The sequence below is a fragment of the Cimex lectularius genome, unplaced genomic scaffold, assembly GCF_000648675.2.
Source record: "Cimex lectularius strain Harlan isolate CLEC.00 unplaced genomic scaffold, Clec_2.1 scaffold14, whole genome shotgun sequence".
In the NCBI taxonomy this organism is placed as follows: Eukaryota; Metazoa; Arthropoda; class Insecta; order Hemiptera; family Cimicidae; genus Cimex; species Cimex lectularius.
Genome location: NW_019392637.1, coordinates 318,865 through 341,601, shown reverse-complemented (window position 1 = coordinate 341,601; position 22,737 = coordinate 318,865). Strand labels below are relative to the sequence as shown.

General features: G+C 36.2%; 3 protein-coding genes across 5 annotated transcripts; 2 read left to right on the top strand and 1 right to left on the bottom strand.

The window, feature by feature from the left end:
* Positions 1-1,847: 1,847 nt before the first annotated feature.
* On the bottom strand, positions 1,848-15,490 carry LOC106663064 (triokinase/FMN cyclase-like). The gene is made up of 10 exons (XM_014387603.2): positions 15,396-15,490; positions 12,885-13,003; positions 9,691-9,739; positions 7,539-7,912; positions 7,272-7,482; positions 4,800-5,618; positions 4,513-4,743; positions 2,363-2,756; positions 2,107-2,301; positions 1,848-2,047 (listed from the first exon to the last, which is right to left on the bottom strand). Exons 3-10 carry the CDS (start codon positions 9,702-9,704, stop codon positions 1,895-1,897), a joined length of 2,391 nt encoding a protein of 796 aa, XP_014243089.1. The 5' UTR covers positions 9,705-9,739; positions 12,885-13,003; positions 15,396-15,490; the 3' UTR covers positions 1,848-1,894.
* On the top strand, positions 9,860-12,538 carry LOC106663066 (islet cell autoantigen 1-like protein). 3 transcript variants are annotated; one of them, XM_014387606.2, is made up of 6 exons: positions 9,860-9,987; positions 10,345-10,616; positions 10,680-11,195; positions 11,936-12,035; positions 12,082-12,292; positions 12,358-12,538. In XM_014387606.2, the coding sequence occupies exons 1-6, from the start codon at positions 9,965-9,967 to the stop codon at positions 12,481-12,483; spliced, it is 1,248 nt and encodes a 415-aa protein (XP_014243092.1). In that variant the 5' UTR covers positions 9,860-9,964; the 3' UTR covers positions 12,484-12,538. The 3 variants fall into 3 exon arrangements, with proteins under 3 accessions (XP_014243092.1, XP_014243093.1, XP_014243091.1); XM_014387607.2 differs by having other exon boundaries at positions 9,874-9,987; positions 10,336-10,616; positions 12,097-12,292; XM_014387605.2 differs by having other exon boundaries at positions 9,874-9,987; positions 10,336-10,616.
* Positions 15,491-15,718: 228 nt separating the features above from the next.
* Positions 15,719-22,562, top strand: LOC106663065 (putative sodium-coupled neutral amino acid transporter 10). Its single transcript, XM_014387604.2, has 9 exons — positions 15,719-16,046; positions 18,025-18,142; positions 18,204-18,377; positions 18,489-18,717; positions 18,779-18,927; positions 19,045-19,181; positions 19,235-19,471; positions 19,534-19,678; positions 21,095-22,562. Exons 1-9 carry the CDS (start codon positions 15,960-15,962, stop codon positions 21,964-21,966), a joined length of 2,148 nt encoding a protein of 715 aa, XP_014243090.1. The 5' UTR covers positions 15,719-15,959; the 3' UTR covers positions 21,967-22,562.
* The last annotated feature ends 175 nt before the right edge of the window (positions 22,563-22,737 follow it).

The window sequence follows — 22,737 nt, the reverse complement described above, 5'->3', positions numbered from 1 at the left end:
TATGTTATCTCCTTTCCATGAGGAATGTATGCCATAAATATTAACCGGTATGTTTCATATATATATACATGAAATAAAATGACATGACAAATTTTAAAAATAAAAGCATAAAATAAAAAAATTACTTTAATTATCTTGTAAAACTGTCTCAAGGAAAATACACACTACTTTATTTTAACTGTGTATTCATTCTACCAATTCAGCTTTTCTATTTTATTTTCAGGTCTAACTCTTAATGAGAAGAGTTGGAAAATTATCGATGTAAAAGATGTGATTTTATAAGACAACATTATATATATACAGGGTGAATTGCTACTCGTGCTACAAACTTCTCCAGTAGATTCTTCACCCTAAAATGAACAAAAAAGTTCATATTGTCCATNGAATCGGACCATGGACAATATGAACTTTTTTGTTCATTTTAGGGTGAAGAATCTACTGGAGAAGTTTGTAGCACGAGTAGCAATTCACCCTGTATATATATCGATGTTACGCCATCCATTGATAAGAATCGATATTTGGTCAATCTATTAACAACATCCAACACAACTGATGCAGTAGTGGAAGTTAAATTAATTGAAGAAAAATTCAAAAAGAGAATAAAAGTCGTTCTTTTTGTAAATGATGGTTCTACCCACAGGTTTGTCGACGTTTTGAAACTTGGCAATCGAATAACCTATATGATAAGCCATAAAGATGAATTGATATTGTATACTTTCTTTATAGATTATCATTCAACAAGTGACAATATTGCTTTCCTACGACCATCGTTAGAAATCGATATTGTGTATTTTCTATATTTATTATGATATTTGGTTGTTTCACTATCAAATACCTAAATCGATTTTTAACAATCGATATTGTGTTTTTGCACTATTGATTATGATTGGTAGGAACCATCGAGATGTAACAGTTACTATCGATACTACGAGCCTTTTAAGGAGAACAATCGATATTTGTTGTTTCACTATCGATTTTAGAAAATCTATATTGTGTTTTTGCACTCGTATGATTGGTAAGAACTATCCAGATATAACAGGTGACAGTTTAACCGTTTTTTAAGCCATGTTAACAATTATATTTATCTAATTATCAAGCATTCTACGTTATCCTATCTTTAGTTATCAATAATTGATCATTATTTAAAATATTTAATGAAACTTTCAAAAAATGAACCTAACCTGACTACTAAGGTTATGTTAACTAGTGATGTTAGTAAAAATATTTATGTATTTAACTCCTGCCTTATTCTTCTTACCAATAATTGATCATTATTTGAAGTATAAATTGAATGTAACTGGCAAATATCCACCTAACCTGACTTTTCTTTTTTGCTATAATAGCCGGTGTTTATGTTATAACCAATCAACTGTCAAATATCCACCTAACCTGACTTTTCTTTTTTGCTATAATAGCCGGTGTTTATGTTATAACCAATCATTTTTACGGTAATTTTGTTGTACAAATGTGTGTAAAATTGCGCAAGCCCGTAGATGAAATATGCATGACTATTGAAATCGTAAACCTAACCTAATTCTGAAACCTGAATTCGGTCTTTTTGAGGTTAGGTTATGTAATTATCATACAATCTATGGTATCCTGCGTATTTATTCATTGCAATATCCCTACTTAGCAATGGTTCATCATTGTATAAATTATTAATTAAATGAAGCTTTTAAAAACAATCAATCTAACCTCATGTAAGGATATTTTATCTTACCAGGTTCTTTCAACTGGATTATTGGAATTATAGTGAAATTCGTGTTTTTATTTACTGTGTATAAATGTTTTTGTTAATGTTTCACCTGTTTTTTTACCTTATGTTTATTTTCCCAAGAATCAGCCAATTAATTGAAAATTTGAAGTTTTTATTTTTCCAAATTAGCCGTTTTCATTATCTGATCGCTTCCAGTATAGCGCTGAATACGATTGTGACCGTGTACGCTCCGACTTCCGGCTCGCCCGGGATGTGATTTTGGCTTCTCATCTTTCGTGTGCTGTTCATCCCCAGCTTGGCCTCGTTCAGCAGCTCGATCATTAACGGGACCTGCGAATTCGTTGGATTTATGATGCGGACGGCTCGACTGATTGAGAGAACACACTTACTCCGTCCAGAACGACCTCCGATTCGGAGCTGACCAGCTTGTTGTACTTCCTGAGCGGTGGGACGAGGGCGTCAAGGAGAGTACAGTCGCCTTCTTTCAGTTTGCCGAAGCAGATCAGGTTTTTAACGCCTCCTTCCAGAGCCATGCCCCACATCCAAGGTTCCATGTCGACAAACCTCGAAAAACAAAGAAAAGCCTGAAACCGAATAAGTTTTTTTTAGGGGGACATCAAGGAGTAGTTTTAGTTTGTCGTGTACCTCAGCCGCCCCTTGGAACACGAGGCCGTACAGGGCCCCGATCGCTCCGTTCATGTTTTCCTCGAGAGTCACCGAAATCTGCTTGAGGAAGCTGTAGGCGGAACGACAGTCGACCTTATTCGTCTTGTTGATCTGGCCCAGGGCCGAAGCGCCTCTGGCTATCGCAGAACCGACGTACCTGTTCAGGTCGTAGGTGTTGAGGAGGGTCTCGACGGCGAGGATCGCACGGCAGACGTAGTTGAGGATGTGAGGCAGCTTCGTCTCGATGTCCGGAGGGAAGGACGGGCCGAAAGGTTCGATCGGCTTCGATATCATCGTTATCGATTTCATTATGCTCGGGACCTGGCCGCATTCCTTTCCATGCCACGCTTCCACATCCACTGGCGCATCGATCCTAATTGACAAATTAAAAAACAATAAATCATAAATAAAAACCAAATACTGATTATACAAGCCTGAAACAAACTAACCTAACCTATCACTTGTATGGTTAGGTTATATCAAACCAAATTTCTTATAACTTATATGTTTAAAGTTAACACATAGCCTATAAAATATTAATTAACGATCATTTAGTATAGCTATGTTAAACGAAAAAGTAAGATCACCTACATTTCGAAAATGTTTAAAAGTTAGGTTATGTTAAACCGTATTACTTAAACATACTGTGTTTCACCGTCAAAAGATATCACGAATATCCATAACAAATAAATCGTTCTAATTATTTGAAATTTCACTATCGATAGTATACGCAATACAGACGAATCGATATTGTGAAATTTCACTATCGATTATGGATTGCAAGAACCATCGGGAGATTCGGTAAGTATCGATAGTGAGAACCGTAGGAGAAAAATGATATTTCGTTATTTCACTATCGATTACCAACATCCACTGTTAGAAACCGATATTTAGCTATTGATAATACACTCTATAGGTAGATATTGATATTGTGTAGTTTCACTATTGATTATAATTTGGTAAGAGTCATCCAAAATATCGTGATTATCGATAATAAGAACCTTAAGAGGAAAATCGATATTTGGTTATTTCACTATCGATTACCAACATCCATCATAGAAATCGATATTTTACTATAGATTTACAAGCCTTATACAAGAATCTATATTGTGTAGTTTCACTTTCAATTATCATTTGATAGAGACCATCGATTTGTTCGTAATATCGACATTAAAAGCTTTAGAAAAAGAAACGATATTTAGTTATTTCACTATCGATTATCGAAATCTGTCGTTAGAAATCGAAATTTTGCTATCGACAATATCAGCTATAGATCGAAATCGATATTGTATAGTTTCACTTTCGATTATCATTTGATAGAGACCATCGAGTTATTCGTAACTATCGATAGTAAAATCCTTAGAAAAAGAATCGATATTTAGTTATTTCACTATCAATTATTAAAATCTGTTTTTAAAAATCGATATTTTGCTATCGACAATATCAGCCAGCCATAGATATGAATCGATATTGTGTAATTTCACTTTCGATTATCATTTGATATATACCATCGGAGAGTCGGTAACTATCTATAGTATGAGCCATCGATAGCTATCGACAGTGTAGACCATTGAGAATAATCGATATTTTGCAGTTTTACTATTGATTACCGAGCATCCAAAAAGTCAACCTAATCGAGGCCAGATTATGTAACCCTTTATTATGTTATGTTAATAATAACATTTACGTTTCACGTTCTCCTGAGTATTAGTTCATTGTATTAGCCGTAATTATCAATTACAGATCAAGAACTAATCTTTTTTGAACTGTAAAGTGATTGAAGTTCAACTTAACTACTTTTATTGTGGGGAGGTTATACTAAATACTTGTATTTATGGTATGATGTGTGTCTGCACGTGTTTTATACGTGAATATTCATGTTTTTATTGAAATTGTAAAGCTAACTTAGCTTCGAAACCCAATTAAGGTCCTTTTGACGTTAGGTTATGTTAGGTTATCCACATTAAATTTTTTTTTTTTATGTAAGGCCTTGGTTGAAAATGAAAAAGTGTCACGAGCGATTAGGGATTCGAACCCACGACCTTCGGCTAAACGTAACGAATTTATTAAAATTATTTTCTATATTGACAACGTTATGCATATTGTACATATTTGTGTTTATACTTTACCATTCTAGCAATTCATCGTTGTGCACTTTGAAAATAGTAATGGTAAAACCTCGTTCTCCACGGCTGCTTGTTATGTAGTTGCCGGCGAACACCCTTTCGATGTCCACGTCCAATTTATTCACCTGTCTTATAATCTCTGCCGTCGCAGAATACAAGAACATAGAATCTTGTGTATAGGAATTGACAAGGAGGACGATTTTGTTGAGTGGTGAAAGGGGCAGTGAAAAATACCTGTAAGGGTTTTCAGTTTTAGGTGTGATTTAAGGTGGGTTTTTTAATGTTTGTACCTGCAAGGATGCGTGGCGTATTGTATCATCCATGTGATTATATCTTTGAGTTGTACGTCCCTTATGGCGATCCTGGCACCTTCGTCCGCGTTGGTGGAAGTGCCGATCCTCACTTGATCCGGTAATATGTGGCATGAAATGGTCGCCATTAAAATGGTCCTGCAAGTAATGAATATTTCCTTGATCTGTTTTCCCTTTTCTGACATGGCCCCGGCGATTTTCAGTACGAGAAGGATGCCGGTGAGGCCGGGTCGACCGGCACCGCCTGGCCTTTTGTCCTCGAAGCAGTCGTCGCTCACTGTTATCATATCTATCAGGATTCCCCTCTGCCGTGCCCTCTGCATGGCGAGGCCGAACGCGACACGGTTCTCGTAACTGTTCTGCACGATGATGAGGATGCCGTTGTTGTTGTCTATCGTCATTTCCTCGATGGCTTTGTCGATCGCAGACACCTTGGGAGCTTCGTACCTGTCACCGATGACCGCGGCCGTGAGCATCCCTTTACCGACGTAGCCCCCGAAAAGAGGGTCGAGCCCGGCCATCCCTCCGCCAAGGATCCTCACCTTGCTGCCCATTTCCATGTGGTCGCGTCGCATCAAGATGTGCTCGCCTTCTATCACCATGATCTTACTGTTGCAGATCGTCTTTGTTATAAGGTTTTCGTAGATTTGGTCTCGGTCCGTCAGCATGTAATTCGGCCAGGCGAATTCGTCGTCTTCATCGGGAGGCTTTTCCGTCGAGAACAGCTGGTGGAGAGACTTGGGCATTTCGCTCCTGTAACTCTCCTCCGACTCCGGCCTTATCACTTTCAAACTGGATCTGAAGTTTTTATCAAACAAGTAAATGTAATGACTCTAAGTAAAATCACATTACATAAGCCATCCAACTGCCTCACGACAATCAGGAAGTGAACCTGAAGTAAGCTGAGTTGCTAAAAAAATTGGATGACCAAAGAGTGAGTAGTGGAATTGGTTGTACCTCGGCATTGAACACTTATCGATGTTCAAGTCATAGCGAAGGTATTGTGCACAGAAAGGATGATTTTGTATTTAAGTAATTGGATTCTATAAGAGTTGGATGCTCATGGTCAGTCACATAGACAAGAGGTGTCCATGCGTCAAGGTCCTAGAACCACACTATTGAGGTGTACAGGAAATAGGGTTTTTCTCGTCAAAAGATGATAAGGTTAGACTGAAGGGGTTTGCAACTATCAACAGGTAATTGGGGGGATTGGACATAGTGAGTGTAAAGGGATCTAGGAAACTGCCTTGGGAGACTCCCTCACGGGCTTGATGGATAGGTGATAGTGAAGAAAATCACCCACTTCATAAAGACCGTAGGGTGAGACCGAATTGAACGAGAGGCGAGGTCAGGAATGCAGTAGGTATTGCAAATTTAAACAGGGAAGTATTGCGATGATTGAAGAAAATAGTGGGACGTAAGACGCTACCATGCTACGCTCATGCCTGAAGGCTAGATGGATGAGCGAACTGGAAAAACCAAAGTACTGACATTGATTTTTATCCACATTTATCCTACACTTCTTAAGCACGAAAAAGTTAGACTGTATGGAGCGAACTTCCAAGGATGGGATAGTAATATCATAAGTAAGTATAATCTTGTACAGGAAAGTATTAGTAAGATTGGTCATGTACAGCAGGGAATATTAGGTAAAGGGTGGAACCTAGGACACTGCCTTGCGAGACTCCTTTACAAGCTAGATATATTGGCAAAAAGACAAAACCGTACGTCAACCGAAAGTAGCGTCGGGAAAAGGATGGTACTGATTTTTATACACTTCTTCAGGATAGTAAGGTATGGTGCGAAAAACAAGTACAAGGCATGCAAATTCTAAACAGGTGGCATTGCAATGCAAAGGTGATGTACTAGAAATGGTTCGGAAATGTGGATTAGGAAAAGAGTGGGACCTAGGGCGCTGCCTTGGGGATCCCTTTACTGGGAGCGAAGCCAATCAAAGATAGCGGTCTGCAAAGTGACATACTGTTATTGATTTTTACCCTCTTTAAGGACGGAAAGGTGAGACTGTAGGCAACTTTATCAACAGTGTATAAGAAAATGAGATCTAGGGCATTGCCTTGGGAGACTCCTTGGTGAAGGAGAACTGTATGTCACCCAGAAGTAACAGTCAGTAAAACTAATGCACTGGCAATGAGCTAGGACTGAAGATTAGTAAAGAGTGGGAGGTAGGACATGCCTTTAGGGACTTCACTTCTTAAGAACGGAAATGCCAGGTTGTATAGAAAGAACAAGAAGAACAGGATTGCACATGATGAACAGGGATGATTGGGGTTGGTCAAGAGTGTATATTAAGTAAAGGATGAAACCTAAGATTTTGCCTTGAGGAGACTCCTTTGTGGCCAGAAGGAATGGGCGATTCGATCGGTACAAAGAACCGCCCGCAAAATAGGTGTCTAGGGTGAGGTCATACGATTATCTCGTCTTTGGACTTACACGTCGACCTCGGTGAGACTGGAAATGAATTTGTCGAGCTTTTGGTCACCGCTCGGTTTGTTCACGTCGTACTCGTCGATGTAGACTTCTTCCTCTTCTACTTGAGATGGATAGATCCTGCCTATTTCGGCGCTGGCGATCCTCGATCTCGGTTCGTCAGGAATCACGTCGATGCTCTTCGACCTGATGCTGCCTGCGCTTTCAGCCGTAACTGACCAAACAAAAATTGAAGCAATGTCTTTTTGAAAAAATGAAATGAATACTTACTTTCAGATTTTACGCTTGGCTGTTCGTAAACTTCTTCAGGCTCTTCTTCCATCTGGACTTCTTCTTTTTCCTGCACCTCTTCCACCTTTTTCTCGACCGAGGTCTGCGAAGGAGAGCGCACATCGGGTGGCTTCGCTTCGTCCTCGCTAGAAGATGCCTCTTCCAAAACGATCGGACCAGCTTCGTCTTCACTCTCGATGGCAGACGGTGCGAAATACTCGGAAGAAGGGGCGTCCAGCTCGTCCGGCTTGGATAACTCGTGCTTCAACATCTCGGCCAATTCCGCTTCTGAAGGCTCGTCCACCTCCGGCAGTTCGTCTTCTGAGAGGAATTCGGACGAGTCCGACATCCCGTACTCGGTCTGTTCTTCATTTCTGTTTGTCAAGTTTAAACTTTAACACTAACATAATCGTAAGACACAGTCTTCACGAAAGAAATGGATCGTGATCTTTGATAAAATAGATAGGACACACAATATTTCTAATTTATTAATATCTGATGAACGAACTGCTCTCAATATGAAAGTTAAATGTACAGCCTCATAATGGCTTCCAAGTATACAAACAAGAAATATTGAATTACTTTTCTTTTTTGAGAATAACCAAAACAAATTTGTGGAAGGGCACCCCATTGAAATCATTAGGAGGTGATTATTTTAGTTTTAATAGATTTTCATGTTAACATTGATTCCTTTTTGTATTTGCTTAAAAGGATATAACAAAAATATTGGATTCCTTTTCTTTTCTGACAACAATCTAGCATATAGTGTGTAAAGACACCCCCATTGAAATCCTTAGGGGATGATGATTATGATTTTAATGAAAAAATTATAGATTTTTACATTTTAATTTTGATACATTTTATATTTGCATAAAAAGATATAACACAAAAAGACCACCCAATTGAAATCGTTAGGAGGTGATTATTTTGATTTTAATGGAGAAATTAAGTATAACATTGCATTGTCATATTAGCATTGATTCAATTTTACATTTGCCTAAAAAGATATAACAAAAATATTGGATTACTTTTCTTTTTCTGGCAATAATCTAGAAGATAAATGCGTGTAAAAGAACCCCCATCGGAATCGTTAATTTTTAAATATAAAATTGATTAATCTGCTTAATCATAATCATTATGATTTTAATGAAAAAAATTAGAGATTTTGCAGTCTCATGTTAATTTTGATCAATTTTATATTTGCGTAAAAAGATATAACCCAAAAAGATTCAATATTTTTTCTCTTTTAACAATTACGTACAGTACAAATTTGTAGAAGAGGACCCCCATTGAAATTGCTAATTTTGATAATAATCCCCGTTGAAATCTATAAGGGATGATTATTTTAGTTTTAATGGAAAAATTACCTATAATATAGCATTCTTTTGTTAATTTTGATAAATTTTACATTTGCCTTAAAAAATATAACACAAATATTTTTTGTCTAATTTAGGCCATGGTCCACAATGGAAATGTTTGGAAGGGGAGCCCCATTGAATTCGTTAGGGCATGATTATCTTGGTTTTGAAGAAAAAATTATCTATAATATTGCATTCTCGTGCAATCGTTACCAAAATATTTGATTTTTTCCAATATCGACAATGGTCTGCAATGCAAATTTGCGGAAGGGCACCCGTTGGAACCGTTAAGGTATGATTATCTTGGTTCTAAAGAAAAAAATTGTCTATAATATTGCATTCTCGTGCAATCGTTACGAAAATATTTGATTTTTTCCAATATCGACAATATCGGCACCACATTGAAATGGTTTCAATGTAAAATAATATATGGTCAATTTTACAGATTATAAAATTAAAATTTCTAATTTTTTCTCGTGATTATCTAAAAATATAAAACTTGTTGAAGGGCCATCATCAAACCCATGAACTTTAGCTAAATTATATTCACTAACTGTTCTATTTTACACAAATATTTGACTTATTAAACGATAAACATGCGTAAATAGTTCAACTGTTGTGCAAGACAATAAGCAAAGCTTTTTTTAAAATAAATTTGTTCTATAATTTAAGATTTTAGGTTTAGTTTTAAATAGTAAAACACTGAATTTAAGGGATTTTGTTGGATTTTTGTTATGAGGGAGGAGGGACATTCCATTGTCTGCGGAACCATTCAATTGTAAAAAAGTACTCACCCAGTTTCCGACATCTTTTACCAGATTCAAGACAAAAACGGAGTAAAACCTGAAAAAACAAATAAAAAAACTTCCGAAAAGGTTCAAAATGAAAAATATTTTTTTAAAAATAAAACAGGAAAAAATTTTGGTATAGTTTCTCAACTACATGTGGCAGCATTGTATCGGCCGGGACGACACTACCAGCTGACTGGCCGTTGGTGGTTGTCTCTATTTTCCCGTCGAAAGACGAAGATTTTTTGTATTTTCGCTGATGACGACGCCTCCCTGAGAGATGAACGAATCCAGCGCCTCTTGGTAAGCCTCGGTCGATTCCTTCATAGAGATTTCATAGAGATCGTCTCTGGAATCTCACAAAATAATTGACAGACGGCATATCAGATAAACAGACCCAGGCTTTTTGTCTCCTGAACCGAAGAGAAAACCTGTTTTGATGAATAAAAAATAAATAAGCTTGTGCTTAAGTGCTTTACAGAAAAGTCCAGTATCACTTAAAGAAAAAAAATCCAAAAACTAAAAAAACCCTGTAGGATTTGTTGTCAGATCTCTGGTCAATACTGGCCATAAGCTACAGGGCGCAAACTTTATCAACATTGTTTTTTCAGCTTTAAATAAATATTATGCATGATTTATTATAAAGTGTAGCTTTTACAGGTCTTATGGATACGGGGATGGCGGTTACATGCGTAGCGGCAGTCTTGGCTGGAACGACCCGAACCAAAGGAACAACTCGGCCATTGCGAAGATGCAGCACCAGTACTGGGTTACGAAGGAGACAGTGTTCAGAAAGCTCGGAAAGAAAGAAGACGTGAACATCGTAGCCTCGGACGCAGAGCTCGACGCAAAACTCGAGCTGTTTCGTTCGATCCAAGACAGCTGTTTCGAACTCCAGAGGATAATAGACAAATACCAAGAACGGATTTGCAGTATGTATATTATTTTTTATTTATTTTTTTTTTTTTTCATTAAAGTGTATTTTTTTGGTTTAGTATTAGCTCAGGAGGAGAACAGTATGGGTAGATTTTTAAAAGACGCTGGTAAGCATGATAAAACAGGCGCTGGCCAGGTGATGATGACGTTGGGCAAGAATCTCTCGCATTCCGGCCAGCAGAGGATTTCACTTAGAAATCCGTTGCTCCGGTTGTTCCAGGAGGTCGACACGTTCCGCCACAGGGCGATTGAGGACACGGGTAGGACGGTACAGTCGATGGAGAAGACGCGCACTGAGTACAGGGCGTGCCTTAGTTGGATGAAAGACATATCTCAGGAGCTTGACCCGGACACTTACAAGCAGCTTGAGAAGTTCCGAAAAGTCCAGGATATGGTGAAACAGAGCAAGGCGATTTTTGACCGGTACAAGCTTGACTGCTTGCAGAAAGTCGACTTGCTCGCAGCGGCCCGGTGCAATATGTTTTCCCACGCCCTCATACTCTACCACAATGTTATGTTGCAATTCGCGACTCAGTCAGCACAGGCTTTCTCATCCATCGCAGCATCTTGTAAAGGTAAAGCAAACAAAAAAAAACTCAATTTTACAACAGTTTTGAGTATGTAACTTGGACATCATGCAATTCCTGAAGTCTATAACCATCATAAACCATGCCTGATCATTGATAACAGTAAAGAAACATCCCTAACCTTCTATAGCTTTCTCTTTACTATCCTTAATCACACATATAACCATTTTTGACCATTTCTACCAATACTGAACCATACCTGACCATCTCCAAACATACTTAACCACTTCTTACCATTCCTGACCATCTCTAACTGGGCTAAACCATCCCTGATCATTGATAACAGTAAAGAAACATTCCTAACCTTCTTTAGCTTTCCGTTTACTATCCTTAACCATATTTTTAACCATTTCTAACAATACTGAACCATACCTGACCTCTAGTTATACTTAACTATTTCTTGCAATTCCTGACCATCTCTAACCGTGATCAACCATCCTTGATCATGGATAACAGTAAACATTCCTCATCTGCTAGAGCCTTCTCTTTAATATCCTTAACCATATATTTAACCATTTTTGACCATTTCTAACAATACTAAACCATACCTGACCATCTCCAGTCATACTTAACCACTTCTTGCAATTCCTGACTCTCGAATCGTAATAAACATCCCTGATCATTGGTTACAGTAAATAAACATTCCTAGCCTTCAGTAGCTTTCCCTTTACTACCTTTAACCATATATTTAACCATTTTTACCACTTATTACTATGTTTTTTTCTTAGATCATCCAAAATTTGAATTCAGCGTGGTCAAAGAACTGAGCGAGATGAAACCTGATGAAACAGCATCTCCGAAAAAAGAAAGTCAAGACTCAGACGACAAGTGAATATTGTTTTTCTTTATCCCCCTTCCATTATTTAATATTAAGACATATTTTTTCTAGGCTTTTGAATTTTGAAGATGCCGAGACGGAAAATAACGATGAACAGAAAAAAGACGATGTTAATTTATTGATAGAACCGCTTCAGGACGAGACGGGTCATTTTATGCCTTCGCAGCTTCTCCTTCAGGGGAATTCATCACTCCTGGGCCATTTTGAAGGCCTTTCCAGCGAAACGTCCTCAGCAGATTCTAGCACGGTGAGTAGTTAAGTAATTTCATATGCTGATTTTTTTTCATGCTATTATTTTCTTTTTCCATGCAGAAGGCGCCGAAGGGCACGTCTGACGGGAGCAAATCCTGGCTAGAGCTTTTCTCAGAACTGGACCCGCTCTCCAACCCGGACATGATAGGCCAAGTGGCTAGCACCGACCCTCTGAGGAACTGCTAATTCTCACTCATCTCAATTTAATTTAAATTATTAGCAGAAAATACTTATATATGTACCAAAAAAAGTATGAGACTTATATTATACCAAAGCAAGTTATCGGTTTAAACCAATTTTTTATATTATCCACTTGTTTTGTTTTTTTATTATTGTTTTATTTCTTTGTTATTTGGCTTTTTTGTTATAAAAGACAATATATTGCTTATATTGCAAACATATATTTTAACCATGAACATATATTAATGGAAATACAAGTTTTTACATATTTCTGTGTATTTGTTTTTTTCGTTTTATACCCTATTTCAAGGCTTATTGAACATATTTGCATCTTAAAAAATACGTTTTTCGTATACAAAACAAAAAAAAAAATTACAGACAAGTTAATTTTATTGGCGTTGACTTACCAATGAAGTAAAACAAAATCTTTTGCAAGCCAAAAAACTATTTTGCTGATCAATTGTGTCTTCCATAGACAACAAGAAGTCTAGTGGCAAAAACAATCCACCAAAGGCCTTTCTATCCTCTAGGAAAAAAAGAAGAGAACCATAATTACCTAAAAAGATAATAATTACAAGACTCAGGAACAAATTTTATAGCATAAAAATAATTTGATAGAGTCCAAAAAAGTATTTTACTGATTAAAACATTATAATCCAAAAAAATTGTCTTACTAGGAAAAGTAAACCCCTCTTTCATAGGCTTAAACATTTAGCTACTGGACAAAAAATATTCATTACAAGCCATAAAAGCCTTCTATTGGGTTAAAAACAAGTCAAAAAAATATTTAAATGACAAAAGGTTACAATCCGACAACATTATCTTACTATCAAAAACACTAAAAATAAAAAAAAAAGTATTTTGCCATCCAAAACAAATTGAAACGTTTGTCTTTCTATGAAAACGTTTTTCCCTTTTTAGAGATTTAAAAAATCAACTGCTCATCAAAATGTTGGTTTTCTGCTCAAAAAAAGTATTACTAACAAAAACTTCACAAAAAATTATATTTATTATTAGTTGGCTACCGCCCAAAAAAATATGTGCGATTAATCAAAAAAAGTCTATTATTCATGTTATAGTTGAAAAAAGTATTTAAGTGATCAAAAAATTTAGATTTTGTAAAAACTGTGTTAGACCTCAAAAACAATTAATTGACTAAAAGTTTGCAATCTGATAAAATTATCTTATTATCAAATACCTATTTGTGGACTAAAAACAGTTTATAACAGTCCAAAAAAGTATTTTGCTGTCCAAAACTTTACTATCCAAAACATTTTTCTTACTTTGAAAACTAATACCCTATTTTATAGACTTGAAAAATCAACAGCTCATCAAAATATTAATGATGAAAAGTTTATAATCTGATAAAATTCTCTTATTAACAAAAACCTATTTATGGACTAAAACCAATTTGCAACAGACCAAAAAAAAGTAGTATGCTGTCCAAAATATTACAATCTTAAAAATTTCTCTTACTATGGAAACTGAAACCTTATTTTATAGACTCAAACAGTCAGCAACTTGCCAAAAAATGTTTGCACTGACCAAAAAAGTTTTCTATAGTCCAAAAAGGCATTAAAATAAAAAAAAAATATTTCAATGACCAAAAGTTTGCAATCTGATAAAATTCACTTATTATCAAAAACCTATTTATGGACTAAAACCACTTTGCAACAGCCCATAGTATTTAGCTGTCCAAAACATTATAATTTGAAACATTTCTCTTTTTATGAAAACTAATACCTTTTTTATAAACATAAAAAAATCAACTGCTCGTCAAAATGTTGGTTTTCTGCCAAAAAAAGTATTTTACTAACAAAAAGTCCACAAAAATGTATATTTATTCAAACATTCACCAACTGAACAAAAAATCTTTTATTGACCAAAAACGTTGTATTAAGATTGAAATATGTATTTCAATGATGAAAAGTTAATAATCTGATAAAATTATTTTATTAACAAAAACCTATTTATGGACTAAAACCAATTTGCAACAGACCAAAAAAAATTAGTGTGCTGTCCAAAACATTACAATCTTAAAAATTTCTCTTGCTATGGAAACTAAAACCGTATTTTATACTCAGTCAGCAACTGGCCAAAAAATGTTTGCACTGACCAAAAAAGTTTTCTATTGTCCAAAAACGCATTAAAATTTAAAAAAAATCTTTCAATGACCAAAAGTTTGCAATCCAATAAAATTCACTTATTATCAAAAACCTATTTATGGACAAAAACCACTTTGCAACAGACCAAAAAAGTATTTGACTGTACAAAATGTTATAATTTGAAACATGTCTTTTTATGAAAACTAATCAACTGCTCGTCAAAATGTCGGTTTTCTGCCCCCCAAAAAAAAGTATTTTACTAACAAAAAGTCCACAAAAATGTTTATTTATTCAAACAGTCAGCAACTGACCAAAAAATCTTATATTGCCCAAAAACATTGTATTAAGATTGAAATATATATTTCAATGATGAAAAATTTTTTATTTATTTTATTTTATTTTACGAGGGTTCGCAACAGCAGAATACTTTTTTATATATTTTATATTTTATCGACTTTTTTGATCAGTGCAAACATTTTTTTGGTTATATCAACCCTCGGGGAGCAGGTGTTTTTGAAAAAAAAGCCCATTTGTAAGTATGTCGGGTTTGAATGCAGGGCCGCTGGATTCGAACCTGGGACCTTAACCTTCAGTGATGAGGGCCGAGTCAACGCCTAAACGTTTATAATCTGATAAAATTCTTTTATTAACAAAAACCTATTTATATACTGAAACCAATTTGCAACAGACCAAAAAAAAAGTAGTTTGTTTTCCAAAACATTACAATCTCAAACATTTTTCTTACTATGGAAACTGAACCCTTATTTTATAGACTCAAACAATCAGCAACAGACCAAAAAAATGTCCACTTACCAAAAAAGTCTTCTTTTGCCCAAAAACGTTGCATTAAAATTCAAAAAAACATTTATAATCTGATAAAATTCTCTTAACAGTAAGAATATATCGTATTTTATGAGTTTTTTTTTACAAGATTGAACATCTCCACCATTTTTATACATGTAGGTTACAAAATGTCTACTTCCGTCCACAAAAAGTTGTTTAGTTTGTCTCAGGTTTCATTTATGTTGGACGATATTGGACGTTATGACTGAAATGGCATCCGTGGTTCGTCGTAATGCTGTTGAAAAGCGAAATTAGGCGGACCGCGAGATAGCAGCAGGCGGTGTTTAAAAATCGAGAGAGGAAATAATCGAGAGCCGAGAGTCTCCGACGCAATAACGTCAATCGTGATTCGTGACCGAGCGATGTCATCGGGAATAGGAGGAAGACACCTGGGACGTGACGACCGTTGTTTAGCCCACTTTCACCTCCTGGGCCTGGGCCAGTGAACTGTTCGTTATGTGACGACTTATCTCTGTGAAGACCTTTGAAGGGCTTTTTTCTTTTTTTTTCTTTCGTGATATCAGTACTGCGAATATGGGCTCGAGCGCCAACCACGTCCTGACCCTGGCAAACTGCATCATCGGAGTCAGCGTCCTCACGATGCCCTTCTGCTTCAAGCAGGTGAGTCCTGCACCGATTGTGATGACCGGACCTTTTTTTTTTGACTTTGCGGAATGATTGAATAAGGGGCTTTTTTTCATCGGATGTACGTTGAAACCAACGTTCAAATGATGCTACATGTGCAGTGACGTGTCCACTTTCGACTTGCACCCATAAAAACCCATGCCGATGATCTCCCTGCCTAGGTTTACCATGTTGTCACTTCAGCCTTTGTCAACTGCCATTAAAAAAAAAAAAACCTCAAAAACTTTCCTTCAATATTGTAAATTTTACAGTACAGTCCATAATTTGGTACCTTTACAACCTGACGTGTGCAAAAGTGTCAAAGCAAATTTGGCAATATACTCGATATGTGTACTTTTTCAAGCTAATGTATGAATTAATGAATAATCTAAACTTGCTCTCTAGGGTTTGACAGTGATGAAATAATTTTGTGATATTCATCGAACTAAAGTTGGTCGCTTCGCGTTGATGTTTGCTTCGTCTGAGGTAAATTGAGAGATTTCAGTTATCAGCCATGACCGAGGTGTCACCAGTCACCAGGTTTTATCGGCTTCCATTTTGTAGTTTTTAAATTGTGTCTTGAAATGTTAACAGTGTGTACCAGGCAACCAAGATGGGGTTCTGGGCTTCCTTGAGCGGTTCAATTTTGTAGATTGTTCCTTAAATCGTTAACTATGATCACATTCGCTGAGATGTTTGTCATATGGCCTTCCATTTGCCACTACAGTTTGCCCATAGTTTTTATAAATGATAAATGATGATCATCACCGAGTTGTTTGCCCCATAGCCATGTAATTGTGTAGATTGTTCCTAAAGCCGGATCCAGACGAGTGTAATGTAACACGTAACGTAACGCGTAATGCAAGGCGAATTCTTTGTGTGGACGCTACTACGAGCATTACATGTAACGCTCGCCCAACCGTTCGACCGGATCCATCGGGGTGTCGGTTTTTTGTGCGAACATAAAGGCGCTCGCAGTTCTCATTTGGACGGCGTTCGTGGCAGTTGTGTAGTGTGGACGTTCATGATGTGGAGTGACGAACAGTCGCTTGAACTTATTGGTTTATACCAAGGAAAACTGGAAATTTGGAATCCTAAAAACCCGGATTATTTAAAAAAGAATCTGAAAAACGATGCATGGAGTGAAATTGCCTTTTCGTAATACGTACAATAAATACGTACAAATAAAAGCAGCACCAGCTATCACGACCTTCCTACTCAGCATGTTCGTAGCAACTGAGAGGAACAGCCCCCTCTTCAAGATTCGTGTTACATGATTCGCGTTGAGTTCGTTTGCCGTCCACACTGTTCACTCTAAATTACACGTAATCTTGCATTACACGTTACACCCGTCTGGACCCGCCTTTAAATGGTTAACGGTGATCACAGTCACCAAGATGTTTATCCCATCAGCTTCCATTTGCCATGTAAGTGTGTAGATTGTTCCTTAGATGGTTAACGGTGATCACTATCACCGAGATGTTTGTCATATGGCCTTCCATTTGCCACTACAGTTTGCCGTTAGTTTTTATAAATGGTCACCATGATTAATGGTGATCATCACCGAGTTGTTTGCCCCATCAGCCATGTAATTGTGTAGATTGTTCCTTAGATGGCTAACGGTGATCACTATCACCGATATGTTTGTCATATGGCTTTGCATTTGCCATATAAATTTGTAGATTGTTCTTTAAATGATTAATGGTGATTACTATCACCGAGATGTTTGTCCCATTGGCTTTCATGTGCCATGTAAATTTGTAGATTGTTCCTTAGATGGTTAACGGTGATCACATTCGCTGAGATGTTTGTCATATGACCTTCCGTTCGCCACTACAGTTTGCCGATTGTTTTCTTAATTTATTAATGGTGATCACTATGATCGAGATGAAATTGTAAAACATGTTCTTTTGAGGATTTTGTTTAATATTTGGCAAATTTTATTTGTTTCTTCAGAATATTTTTTTGTTTCTAGTGTGGAATAGCTTTGGCAATATTGATGTTGTACCTGAGCAGTCAGATTACAAAGCTGTCATGTCATTACCTTCTCAAATCGGCGATAATGGAAAAGATGAAGAATTTCGAGATGCTCGGTACATTGTAATGTCATAAGTGTTGGGCTGTTTAATTTTTTCTTTTTTGTTGATTTTGCAGCTTTCAGGGCTTTTGGACCGACTGGGAAAACAATGGTCGAACTGTGCATCATCGGCTTCATGCTCGGATCCTGCGTCGCTTTTTTTGTCATCATGGGTGACCTGGGGCCAACGATCGTTGGGCCTGTGCTTGGCATCGAGCACGTTAGCGCTTTAAGGCCAAGCGTCTTAATAGGTAAATAATACTAAAAAAAAACTTTTTTCTGAGCATGGTGAAATTGTATAAAATTTTTTAAATACATAATACACATTGTATTAAGGAAAATGTATAGTAAGGGGTTTCTAGGGATTGCTGTGTTTGTCGTCCTCCCACTAGGCCTCCTGCGTAATGTCGATAGCTTGAGTACGATTTGTACGGCGTCGATTGTCTTCTACATGTTCCTCGTTTTAAAGGTGTTCACTGAGGCTGCGAGCAACCTTCTGGCGGGGAACTGGCTTGACAAGGTCTCCTGGTGGCGGCCGTCTGGCGTACTTCAGTGCATACCGATCTTCTCGATGGCCCTTTCTTGTCAAACGTAATAAAATACTGTAAAAACACAGTTATAAAAATAACTCAAATTTTCTTTTATTTACAAGGCAACTTTTCGGTATATTCGATTCGCTTCCAAACGCCCAATTGGAAAGGACGAATGCAGTCGTCAGACTTGCCATCAACATGACAACTCTGTTTTACATCGCAGTCGGATTTTTTGGTTATACTGCCTACTACAACCAGTCTTTTTCAGGTTTTTAAAGAAACATTTTCAAATAGAGAAAAAAAAAGAATAAAAATAAATAAAATACGAAATTAGATCTTTTGAAAAAGATTAAACAACATTCACTCCACCATTTATCATTTCTAGGAAATTTGATGCTGAGTTTCTCCCCAAGTTTGTTCAGTCAGGTTATGAAGATGGGCTTCCTACTTTCCATCGCTGTCAGCTTCCCTCTCGTCATATTCCCATGTAGAGCGAGCATCTATTCTTTCCTGTACAGCAAGGTAGGCTCATAATCTTCCCGATATACTCACTTTTAATTCAAAAAATTTCAAAGATCCAGCACGGTTATGAAGGACTTAGCCATTCGAGCCATATACCTCAGACAACATTCCAATGCATAACACTCGCCATAATAACGCTGTCTCTTGTAATCGGACTCCTTCTGCCCGACATTGAGGTCGTGATTGGACTTGTTGGATCGACTATAGGTGTATTCGTCTGCCTCATAATCCCCGGTATGATATTTAACTCTCTCTCTTCGAAGAAGAACAACGAGAAGCTAATTGCACAGGTACTCCTGCTGTTCTTTTACATAAAAAAATAAATTAAAATAATAAAATTATATATTAATAGTGCCTTGTTGGAATCGGACTTATTATAATGGTTCTGGGCACTTATGCGAACCTATTTGCAACAGAGGAAAAAATAACAAAGCCCGTTGCAGAGGAAGAAAAGCTCCCGGCTAAACCTCAACCCGAAGTGGAATTCAACAAAAGAGGTACATTTGATAGAAATACAGTTTCCTGGATAAAAATGGGATTTTTCATAATCTGGTATGGTGTGAAGAAGGATTTCATTTACATAAGTTTTTTTTTTCTCTAACTTGTAGATTTCAAATAGGGTTATCAAGGAAAAAATATTGGGTCTTACTCATATTGGTATTTTTCAAATAGGATTATCTTGAGTAAAATAGTTGGTTCTTACTCAAATTGGTATGTTTCAAATAGTGTTTTCAATTAAAAAGACCAAAAAAAAAAATTGGTTTTAACTCAACTGGTAAGTTTCAAACGGTTTTCATTAAAAAAAAAAGAAAAAAAGAAGTGTTTTAGATCAAACTATAGCAACCAAAAAAGTGCATGTACTCAATTTAGTAGGTTTCATCGTGAAAAAGAATTGGTTGAAAAACAGGTGTCATATGGAGGCTATGAGTGAGTTTTTCCTCAAATTAGTAGAGTTTAAAAAGGCTTTCATATTGAAAATCTGTGGGTTTTACTCAAACTATAAAGATTAAAATAGGTTATCGATTGAAAAACTGGGTATTACTTTAGTAGGTTTCAAGTAGGTTATCCATTAAAAAACTGGGTATTACTCAAACTAATAGGTTTCAAATAGATTATCCATTGAAAAACATTGGGTATTAATCAGACTAGTAGGTTTCAAGTAGGTTATTCATTGAAAAACTGGGTATTACTCAAACTAGTAGGTTTCAAACAGGTTATCCACTGAAAAATAGTGGGTATTACTCAAAGTAGGTTTCAAGTATATGATCCATTGAAAAACAATGGGTTTACTCAAATAAGTAAGTTTCAAAAGGTCCTTATTGAAAAAAGTGAATTTTTTCATTAAAAAAAGAAAAAGTAGGCCTCATGTGGGGTTATAAATGAAAAAGTGATTTTTTCTCAAACTAGTAGGTTTCAAAAAGGCTTTATTAATGAAAGAATGGTTTTAATCCAACTAGAACGTTTCAAATTGGTTTCCAACTGAAAAACATTTTACTCAAAGTAGTAGGTTTCAAAAGGGGTTTATTATTAAAAAAACAGCAGGTTTTACTCAAAACAGTAGGTGTCAACAAAGCTTTTTGCATTGACAAACGAAAATTAGTCGCATTCAAAAGGGTTTTTCTATTGAAAAATTGCGGGTTTACTAAAAACTTGTAGATTTCAAATAGGTTCTTTATTAAAAAACAGTATTTTACTCAAACTTGTAGGTTTCAAAAGGGTTCCCTATTGAAAAACAGTGGGTTTTACTCAAATTAGTAGATTTCAAAAAGGTTTTTGTGTTGTAAAAGTGTGAGTTTTACTCAAATTAGTAGGGTTCTAAATGGTTTCTTATTGAAAAGCTGCAGGTTTTACTTTTATTTTTATTGGTTTATTTTGTTACAGTCTTATTTAATAATAATTGTGTCTGTGTGCAGTGATTGAGAAGGTCATAGACAATATCAAGATTAAAAATGTTGAGAAAAAAGCGCCAGTTAAGGAATCAAAGGATCCTCCAGCCGGTCTGGCTACCATCAAAGAAAGCGATGAGAAAGTTGTGAAAGCCCCTGCTCCTGAGCCAGTCCAACCGGAACCACCGAAGGAAGTCAAGAAGCCCCCAGACCTTCCAATCAAAAAAGAAATCCATCAGATCAATGCCGAGGAAAAGCACGAAGTAGAGATCAAAGCTGAGCCAGCAGTTCAAGGGGTTGCAAAGGAGAAAAAAGAGCCCGATCCCATCCATCCTGAGCCGCCTGAAGTTATAAAAGAAGAGAAAAACGTCCTAGTCGAAGAGGTTGAGAAAAAAGTCAACGAAGAGGTTGAGAAAAAAGTCAGTGAAGAGGTTCAGAAAAAAGTCGAGATTGAGAAAAAAATCAAAGAGGTCAAAATAGAGGGAGAAGAAAATATAAAATTAGTAAAAATGAATCTTAATGCATCATCCATCAATGATAAGATTGAATCGTTAAAGGAAAACATAACGGCAAGCATGATGAACGGTGTGCCGATCCCTTTGGTTGCCAAAAGCGTCGAGGTGAGGAAAGACCCTCAGAAAACGCGCAACATACTCAAAGTTGACCGAGAAAAGCGAGACGTTGAAGCGGAGGAGAAAGGCGGCAAAGAAAAATGTTCAAAGACTGAACCACCAAAAGAGGAACTCATCAAAGCACCTCAGCGTCTTACGGGTGAAGTCGAAGTACGTCTTGAGAAGCTGAAAACCCCCGAGGCTCGAATTGAACCGGTTCTCCCGCTCAAGCGTGACCTCAAATCAGTCCACGCCCAGGCAAACAACACGATCGACCAATCAGTATAAAATGTAGCGGACCATATTCTGAGAACATTTTTTTCGTCTTTACAAATGTATTTTTCTAGGCGTCATGAATTACTTCTTTTATAAAAACTTCTTTTAATCTGGCAAGCTTGCAATGAAAAGGTCCTTTTATTATTTCTATTTAAAAAAATAAGAAATGTGATAATTTTTTGTTTTTAATTAAAACTAATGCAAAAGACCCACCATATTTGTTTTTTTAACAAAATGTTGCACATCATCTATTGTAAATATAATTTTGCTTTGTTTTCTTTCTTTTTTTCTCTTCGTTTTTGTTTATTGTTTATCAATTGCACAAATAAGGTTTCTGCCAATAATTTTTAATCCTAATCTTATCATGATTGTTACAGCTTGAATTATCACCCTGATATAAGAAAAACAAATCTATCCAATCATATTATGTATAAAATTATTTAATGATAAAAACAGCCTTTTACACAAATTGTAAATATTTGCGAGTCAGTATTATGTACCTGAAGATGAGGTGGAAAAAAATAAAATAACCAACTTATGTTCAACTTCATATCTCAAGATGACTAATAATTCAAAGGCTGAGAATGTAAATAATAATAAAAAGAAAATTAAAAACTGTTCCTAAAGAGAGGCATTTCATTTATTTAATATAAATTTTGTTTTTTCTAGTCACTGAAAGCAAAGTAAATTAAAAAAATGTATCTTCCAATTTGGGCATTCCGGAGTAAAACAAAAAATATATAACAAATATTTTGGGATAAATTATTTTAGAGAAATAAAATG